Source organism: Juglans microcarpa x Juglans regia, chromosome 5S, assembly GCF_004785595.1.
Source record: "Juglans microcarpa x Juglans regia isolate MS1-56 chromosome 5S, Jm3101_v1.0, whole genome shotgun sequence".
Lineage (NCBI taxonomy): Eukaryota > Viridiplantae > Streptophyta > Magnoliopsida > Fagales > Juglandaceae > Juglans > Juglans microcarpa x Juglans regia.
Genome location: NC_054603.1, coordinates 9054476 through 9063926, shown reverse-complemented (window position 1 = coordinate 9063926; position 9451 = coordinate 9054476). Strand labels below are relative to the sequence as shown.

Below are 9451 nucleotides of genomic sequence, written 5' to 3'. Positions count from 1 at the left end.
ACTCCCTCAGCATCACCAAGTGTTTGTCAAAAGTCCATGGACCCTCCCATAAGACTTTAGACTTATCATTAGCATCCTCAAATTCCACTAGAACAAACAACTCAGGTCACTAAACTTCACACTTTTAACAAGCCTCTAAACTTGGTCTTTTTGAAGACCGCATGATTATAGTGCTTTTTCGTCCAAAGTTTCATGATCAAACAATTCTCCCCTCTCCAGCACATCCTCCACCTTACTCGACTCCAACGATACCTCTTTATTCTCAGTTTCAGTCAAAGTTAAACCAGCATATAGCTGCTCTAAATCCTCCGCCATCATGGAAACCTCTTACAAAAGACGAGAAGAGAGCCTGTACAAAACCTATATATATTCTTTTTCTTTATTATTATATGTTCTTATATGCTTGGGGCTACCAGACAAGAAAATGCTTGATTTTCTTCTTACTAATGGTCTACGGTACGTGACTGCCTTAAAGAAATATATATATATATATATATATATATATATATATATATATATATATTTATATGAGTACGATCGAGAATTGACTGGAGAGAAATTAAATGGAAGCCCAATAATTGAGGTTGTAGCTAGCTAGCAGGGTAAAAGAATTCACCCAACTCATGAATAAATTCTAACATATAGCTATCAATTAATTAGGCAGGAATAATAATTAGTACATATAAGTAGAAATATCTAAATTGTGTACTCTTATTTTATTAAAGAATAATATTTTATTAAAAAGTTCATAAATTTTAATAACAGTACAACATCTCAAAATATTGAGAGTATTTCATCATTCTCCCTGATCTCAAACTACTTAATTAATAATTTCAAATTAGGAGTAAGATTTATTTCCAAATCTTGGGTAAATATATGCAAAGGAAACAACTTTAGGACACCAACTCCAATTTACCTACCATAGAGAGAGAGATATCAGAGAGAGAGAGACAGATGTACATATCATTCAAGTTGCCCTAGCTCAGATTACATCCAAAAAATAAAAAAATAAAAAAAACAGAGAAGAAGAAGTTGCCTTATCTTAACTCTGACTACTATATGCATGCATGCATCCATTCATACATCTACATATAAAATATGCTTATTTTTGTCTCGTCTTTATCGGGTGTATAAAGAATACTGGTTTGAAGTTTGAGTAGGTGGCCATGGATACTAAGAACATTCTCAATAGATTAGCTAAAAGTTAAATTTAATAAGTATTTAGCTATTAGATCACAAAATGTTATCACAATAGATTAACCAAATTTCAAATAATTGGAATTTGACTACAATTACTTTCAAAAGAATTTTCAAATTTAAAGATTACTGTACATACACCAAATACATATTTTATCAATTATTTCTCTCTTCTTTTCTTTCTATCACATATTTTATCACAATGGATGGGTTCGTGTGCACGGGTTCATGTGTTAGGGGGCTGGGTTCATGCATTGATATATTAATTTAAGTAGTGATATATTAATTTAATTAGAATATGATTACTATTTAATATATAATAGGTAGAATGGTAAAATATGATACAATAAAATAAATTAAAAATATAAAATTAAATATTTTTAAAATTATTAATTACTCATTACTATATAATGAATAAATAAATAATTCAATATGGAGATTTGATGTAAATAATTAAAACTAAATTTATCTTATATTATTTTATTGTTATATAAAAAAATAGATATTCGAATGTGAAGATTTATGTGAATGGAATAGTCAAAAATTAAATTCATTTCACTTTCATAAAAAATATCATTTAGTTTTTCCTAATCCACTAAGGATGTTCAAAATTATGAAATGAGTTAATACTTAAATACCATTTAAATTAATATATAGTTTTGGAAAGCATTAATCTACACAACAGGAAGTAGTCACATCTATTAGACTTATATATACTAAAACAGTTCCTGCATGACCCGTCAATCAACAGGATTGGGAGCGAAGGGAGAGTTGGGGGGAGCAACAGTCGTTGGAGCTGATGAGCGAGGGAAAACGTACGCTCGCGTCTCGGGTCCCATCTGAAAGGAACAATTCTTCAAAAGCCTACATGATTTTTGGATTGTTCGTCGCTCATTTTCATGCTTCTGGGCCGGGATGAAGACGGAGAGTCAGAGAAAATTGATGCATGCAAAGGGCCCCATGATGTAAATAAGGTGTCGTGGGAAAGGCAAGCAAAAAGTGCAGCAAGTGGGTTTGTCTGTCCATTGGAGCATGCAGTTGCAGTTAATCTCTGAAAGAAGAAGCCAAACTCCCACATTTAAGAGTCTTTGCTTAATGTTAGTGCATTCGCTCCATGACAAACTCGACTACCAAACAATCAAACCAGTACTACTATTTACCCACATGATTGATGAACACAACGACCAGGTGAAGAAAGTAGCTCGCTAGCTAGCTAGGAAACCAAACCACGGAGAGATCAGATCAGAAGTGATGACGATCTTAATTTCTTTGCGTTTAAATGCTGGAATTCTGTGTTCTTTTGGAGTTTATAATTAATTTGTGGCATTTCTAAGGTCGACCCATGTTACAGAACCAAAAAGAATGGAATGATAATATTAGGGCAAACTAGTTCAAATGCTGCTGACATTATATATAAATGGCAAGTGAAACCAATAATTGTGTTGCATTTATATATATATATATATATATATATATATATATATATATATATATAATATATAGACAAGACGATCCATCTGTGGATTGGATTTTTGAAGAACTTATATATATATATATATATATATATATATATAGTAGGGTAGGGCCCAAAAATCTAAACCATAGGTTTTCGTGAATTAGCCAATAATCAGACAAGCAAATCAGTAGCTTTCAAACTGCTAATCCCAATTAAGAGGATATTGTGGACCAAATTAAAGTTGAACTGATCACTTTGTCATCCACTTACAATTTCAACGTTTGGCATGTTCTCATGTGCCGCTGATCTGTCCCATGATCAGGAAGTGCCTAGAAAGTTAATATTAATAATACGAAATATTAATTATATATTAATAACCGGCCTAAACTCTAGTACTTGCCAATAGAAAAATTGCAATCAGCTTTGATCATTTTAAGGAATTAAGCACTGAGATTAAAGTAGGACTTAACGTCTATATATCCTAAAACGTACGTGTATATTTGCAGACCACTTTTTTTTGTTCTTTCAAAAAGCTTCTTCTACAAAGATTTTCCAAGATATCTCCAACTCATGATCGATCTGGTAATTTGAACAAAGGGCATACGTACGGCAACTTCAAATTTCACTAGGAGTTCTTCAATATTCTCGTCGGTCCACGTCATGTCATAGAGATCGATGCTGTTGTCTTTTTATCTCTTTCCTTGGGAACACGCGTCTATGGATTAGAACACAAGGACAGCAATGTCGTTTACAGTTCACATGATACTTTGGTTGTAAATTATGTACTGCTTTGTATATATCATCCTAAAATTGGATCTGTATTTGCATATATCTTTGATGATAATTACTATGTACGTACGTATCATTTCTGCTTAATTTAAATGCAAGAAATAGTACTTTAGGAACTGATACAGAAAGATTACTATGAGACCATCATGATCTGAATATGCGACAAGTCGGGGGAGTTGATTAAAAAAAAAAGAAGGAGAAGAAGAAGATGATACCGAAAACACCCAGCCAATATTCCTGCTGGTTTGGTATATATGCCGACAAACAGACAAAAATATGTCAAAGTAGCTAGAAAGCTAGCTTCATCCTCAATATATATATATATATATATATATATATATATATAGGACATGATAAATTAATGTACAATATTTAAAACAAACTAGCTAGTATTAATTCAAACGTTTTGATATTGCGTTATTATATGATTAACTTCGTATTAAAATACAGTGATCGATCAGTACTTCGTGTAACTCTGAAAAATATAAGCACTTCATAAAATACTATACAATATAATGACTGTATGATCAAGAACGTAAGTACAACCCAAAAATAGTACATTTTGGGAGTGTGGAATCCGATCGAGTTAATCCTCCTTAAATATTAGGACCATGCATATATATAAAACTATGCACGTTTGATGTTCCCCCCAAACTCTTTCAAATTGCATCTACGTACGTACTTGTGCTAGCTCATGATCATTTTGTACACACACATATATATTGGTCTTGGTTATCATGAAGATTTAGCATATTGCTAGCAATTAATTTGCCTTAAGGATGATGTTGTAAAACACATGAGACCAAATCGACCGATCTGGTCAAACATTAATTAATCATTAATCATCACAAATTTCTAGAAGTTGAAGTTATTGGAATCGAACAACGACCCCTTTTACATGCAGTACCTATGAATTGATCATCTTGTTCTATGAACTAATAAGTTTAATTTCGTAGCAATTAATATGTTACTTTCTTCATCTAGCTAGCTAGGGATTGAGAAAATTAATCCCATTAATTATTTTGGCCATGATTGTAATCAAATCATTTAAGGCTACATTTGAATATTGAAGTAATCTGAGATGATCTGTGAATAGTAATAAAAATAATAATGAATAATACTTTGTGAATAGCTAGTAATAATCTTTTTGTAAATGGTAATGAGATAAGACTATTTCAATTACCAAACACAACCTAAATATTATAAACCCTATTCCAGCTCCGTTGAAACGTTAATTAATTAATTTGACTAATATTAGATACAATAATAAAATCATGTACTACATATTCCTTTCTAAAAAGAGTCGATCTTCTAACCGCGTGAAGACGCGCGCTGCATGTGTGAGTTTCAGCTAGTGTTTTACATGATGATAAACAGGACAGCAACTAAAAACTACTGATCTCTATTCTTCCTTTCCCTTCAAAGTCTACTTTGATCAGTTTTTTAGACATGAATGCTGCATCAGTAGTACTACGTACTTCCCCTTTACAAATAAAAAACACCAAAAATAATACATTGGGTACAGTTCACAGATATTCGGCTATCGTAAAGTACGTACTTGATTCAATAATCGGTAGCTAGTAACCGTGGACATTCATCACGTGAATCAAAACTATACATATATGCCACATCATATATATATATATATAAATTGATCTTCTCATCATCTTTACATGATTACATATTATACATAATTTTTTATTTTTTATTTTTATTTTTTTCCTTACCAAATACGTAGTATATGAATGATAAATAGAAGAATTCTTTTAATTTAGTAAAAATAAAAAATAAAAAATCAAGTCATGTGGTATGTATGGTACTATAAAAATGACGGGTAGAATGACTCTTTCGTTTACTCTCAAGCAGGATATATATATATATATATATATATATATATATATATATACAATAATTTATGCTCAATACTGACTCATTATATTATATCATCTAACTATTAAAAATATTTCACATTTATGTTGATTTTAACAATTAAGATAATTGCTCAAAAATAGATGATGTCGACACAATCTTGACATTGAAATATATATATATATATATAGATAGATAGATAGATAGATAGAATATGTCACTTTTTATTAGTCTGACTGTTCAATTTATCACTTTTATGGTTTGAGATGTAATTAATTACAAAATTTATAATTTAAGAATGCAAAATATATTTTTTTCCATAAATTAAGATCAATTTTGATGTGCATTTAACTAGCTTATTGTTTAAATCCAAGTCAGAATGATCTGTTTAATCTGGCCCAAATAAATCAGTCCAATAATAATTTTGGGCTGGTGGATAAAGTAATTTCTGGGCTGGTAGCAAGTTTAGTTGGCCCAAAATATGAATACATCGTTTTTAACTTTTTGTTTATTAATTAATACAGTAATCTATGGCCAGTTGACTCAGTTTGTCGATCGATAACTCGGGTTAGAACTGTTTACTTCTTCTGAAAAAGTAGATTGGCCAAAATGGCCTCTTCGAATTCAAACAAACCTACGAGAATTTCAGGAGGTGAATAGGTCAAACATATCGCAAGAAATTCAGTTGCTAGGCACTGCCCGCCAACTTCTTAAAGCAAAGCAAACACACGACTGTTAAAAAATCTATACAGAACAGAATCCACCGCTCTTATAATCTGTAAAAGTAATGCCTGGCTTCTGAAGCATACATCACTCCTCCCTTTATACATTATACACCTCTTGAACTTTCGAGAAAGCGAAAAGGAGTAGAATTTCCCTTTGAAGAAGCTACTGATTCCTCGGCTCTTGCATAAATACCACTCCCATTTTCTCATACTTCTCACTCCATCTTCATTGTATGTGTGTGTGGGTGTGTTTGAGAGAGAGAGAGACAGTCCATTGACAGGTAGAGTGGAATCAACACTTTGCTTTGTTTTAGTTTTGTTTTGAAAGGCTTTTTTTGGCAGAAGGGTGAACAGGTAAACCAACCATGACAAAGAAAATGTGGGCTTTGCGGTACCTTTTGTTGATAGAATGCTATCTGGGTGGGTATGCTTTCTATATTTCTTGTTATAAAATATGAACTTATCACTCTTTCCTGGTTTTTTCTTTCTTTCTTTCTTACTTATTCGTGGGCATTTGTTTGTTTTGTAACTTTGTATGTGCACTGTACTGACTCAGTTTCTGTAATTTTTTTCCTATACTGTCATTTTTCCCCCTATTCTAATCTTCTTGTTAAAAACCAGGCACTTGCAGAGATAAATATATATATATATATATATATATATATATATATATATATATATTACTCTCAGTGAAAACATTCTGTAATAATATTAATTATTTTAATTGTCTGTAAAAGAGTGGATAACATGTTCATGATCTAGCTCTAAAGCATGTTGATCTTGTCTTGATCCTGCTAACTTTACCCGTAAATTATAATGTTCTTATTCTCTAATTACTAGCTGAGAATAAGACTCCAAGCCCAATAAATTTATATTTTTCTTATCTTTTACAATTTACGTACTAAAAATTATTCAGTATATATACCGCCATGTTTGTTCGTACTCATTCAAGTGGGTTGCAAATGTGGGATTAATTAATGGTGGAAGTATGCATACATGCATGGTCCTCGCTCCTCCGGGATTATTGAATTATTGTCGTTTCTTTTCCTCTCTTCTAATTAGCTCTATCTAGCTTTCAATTAAATTTGCAGTGTTCTTATGTTTTTCTGTTTTGCATGGGTCTGCTCTAAGACCCCAATGCTGTTCAAAACACTCTTGCTTGCCAACCAAATGTTTAATATTTCTGTATGATCGAAATAGATTATGGTATAATGAAAAAAGAATATCATGAAAGAAAAAGGTTGTAAGGATGATATATACACTTTACTTCCTGAGTGCACCTTAGTGGATGCTACCTACTCAGCCCCAAATCCAACCGCCAATATGGTTTTATTCTGAAGCCTCGCTGACAAGGTTCCCATTCCAAGGACAGTTAATAGCAGTTAAAAAGCTTGAGGGGACGAGATTTAAAAAGTGTTGTGTGCCTTAAGTCTGTCTTCTTTACTTCTTTTTTCTTTTTTTATTGGGGTATAGTTGATGGAACGAACGTGCCATACGTCATGTACAATTGCTGCAATCTCTGTTTAACTCAATAGCTTAATGTTTTTGTAGTGTGTAGAGAAACTGATGTATTCCGAAAGACACGACTAAATATCATTAAAAATAATTTTATGTCTGTCTTGGTGAATAGTTAATGTGTTCTCGATGTGGAATTTTTTAATCTGTCTAGTGTACTGTTTGGTTATTCTTACTAGTACCATCAATCCAAGTTTGGCCTCATCGGATAGAAAATCCTGGCTTCTCCCTTCTGAGAAATTGCTAGAGATTCAATATCTTATGCTTGTATGCATTGTAATTTAAATTCCTTCTGCAAAATGATCATACTTTTGCAATGAATTTGGGTTGTGATCAAGGATAGCTTATCATCACTGATATGTTTCCCTTTCACCAAACATTTAGTTTTGACAGCAGAAGGTCATATAGTGCAACAACAGAAGGAAGATGCAGGAATTCCAGTGATAACATTGCCCCCTCCAGAAGGCAACACAACTTTCCTTGACGGCACGACTTGGTGCGTGGCACTTGCTGGGGTCCCTCAAGTTGATTTGCAGGATGCATTAGATTGGGCGTGTGGACTGGGGATGGTAGACTGCAAAGAAATCCAAGAGGGCGGGAAATGTTTCGAGCCAGAAACTCTCTTGTCTCATGCATCCTATGCTTTCAACAACTATTACCAACTGAATGGGAATTCTGATATTGCTTGCAATTTTGGAGGAACTGCTGCCGTAACCAAAAATAATCCAAGTAATTTAAGAACTCTATCTTCTTTACCCAGCTTAATCTTTATATATATATATATATATATATATATACACACACACACACACACACACACACACATACATACATATTATAACCATAATAACTGAAAGGGTGCCATATATTGCCTCGAAAACAAGACCTGTCGGATTAGCATGTTAGAAAACAGGGCACTTGCTTTTGCATGAGCATGGACAGTTCGTTTTGGAGATTCGAAGTAGAGTATGCAGTTGACATTTTAAATTGCAATATTTTGTGCTTGCAGATTAATGTTCTTAGTAAGTTATAACACATATATACAAACAAGTATATTAGGAAAAGGTTGTTTTTTAAAGTGTTGTATTCTTTGGTGGAGTGGAAACATGGAAACCATTCTAAAAAGTTTCATTGCTGTCTTTTTTCCAGGTTATGGAAAATGTGTCTACAGCACACCTGGGTACGCTTAAACAGTTGCATTTAACTGAGTAATGCTAGATGTAATTATAGAGTGTGCAAGTCTCTTGCACTCCATTTGAAAAAAAGTAGGACCCACTATTTAAAAATAATTTTTTTTTCATATGGGTCCTAGATTTACTCACGGGAGTGTGCGGATCTTGCACACTCTAAGAGTATAAATATGATTTCTCTAACTATATATTATCCATATTTAACTAATATATTAATTTGCTAATATTTCAGATCTGTCTCTTCAGCACCTTCAATATTAATGTCCAAGAATAGTAGTCCAGGCTCTCTGTGGTGGAAACTTGCACTGCTTGTGCTTTTGTAGTTGGGAAGCTGATCCATGGTTTGAGTAATTAGGGAAAAGTAAAATGTCTCGCTCATATCAAGCTGTTGAATGTTCTAAAAAGAGAGAGGATTTTGTAATTGTTGTTTGCTAAATTAATATTCCTGTCTGTCTTTCTTGTGGGGTTAAGTATCTATTGCTAATTAAGCAAATATCTCGTTGCTTTCTTTAAGTTGTTCCCATAATTACCATAAAAAGCTTTGGTTCCATCATGCTTTATCTGAGTTTTGTCAAGGAGAGCAGAATCCAGATGATGGATGAACATTGGACAACTCAAAGAATATTATTGAAAGGAAAATTCTATATATCATACTATCATCTCACTTTCATTTCAATAAGTATGATGTGACACATTTATTACCATTAAAT

At 32.6% G+C, this 9451-nt stretch overlaps 1 protein-coding gene across 1 annotated transcript; it reads left to right on the top strand.

Moving 5' to 3' along the window:
* Positions 1-6266: 6266 nt before the first annotated feature.
* On the top strand, positions 6267-9191 carry LOC121268013 (glucan endo-1,3-beta-glucosidase 13-like). Its single transcript, XM_041172109.1, has 4 exons — positions 6267-6456; positions 7936-8280; positions 8701-8731; positions 8974-9191. Exons 1-4 carry the CDS (start codon positions 6402-6404, stop codon positions 9062-9064), a joined length of 522 nt encoding a protein of 173 aa, XP_041028043.1. The 5' UTR covers positions 6267-6401; the 3' UTR covers positions 9065-9191.
* The last annotated feature ends 260 nt before the right edge of the window (positions 9192-9451 follow it).

Bases quoted from the DNA above. Each gene is read 5' to 3' on its own strand.
- LOC121268013 (XM_041172109.1), top strand. From the start codon at position 6,402: ATGACAAAGAAAATGTGGGCTTTGCGGTACCTTTTGTTGATAGAATGC. The intron at 8,281-8,700 runs GTAATTTAAGAA...TCTTTTTTCCAG, and splicing joins CGTAACCAAAAATAATCCAA to GTTATGGAAAATGTGTCTAC. The intron at 8,732-8,973 runs GTACGCTTAAAC...CTAATATTTCAG, and splicing joins TGTGTCTACAGCACACCTGG to ATCTGTCTCTTCAGCACCTT.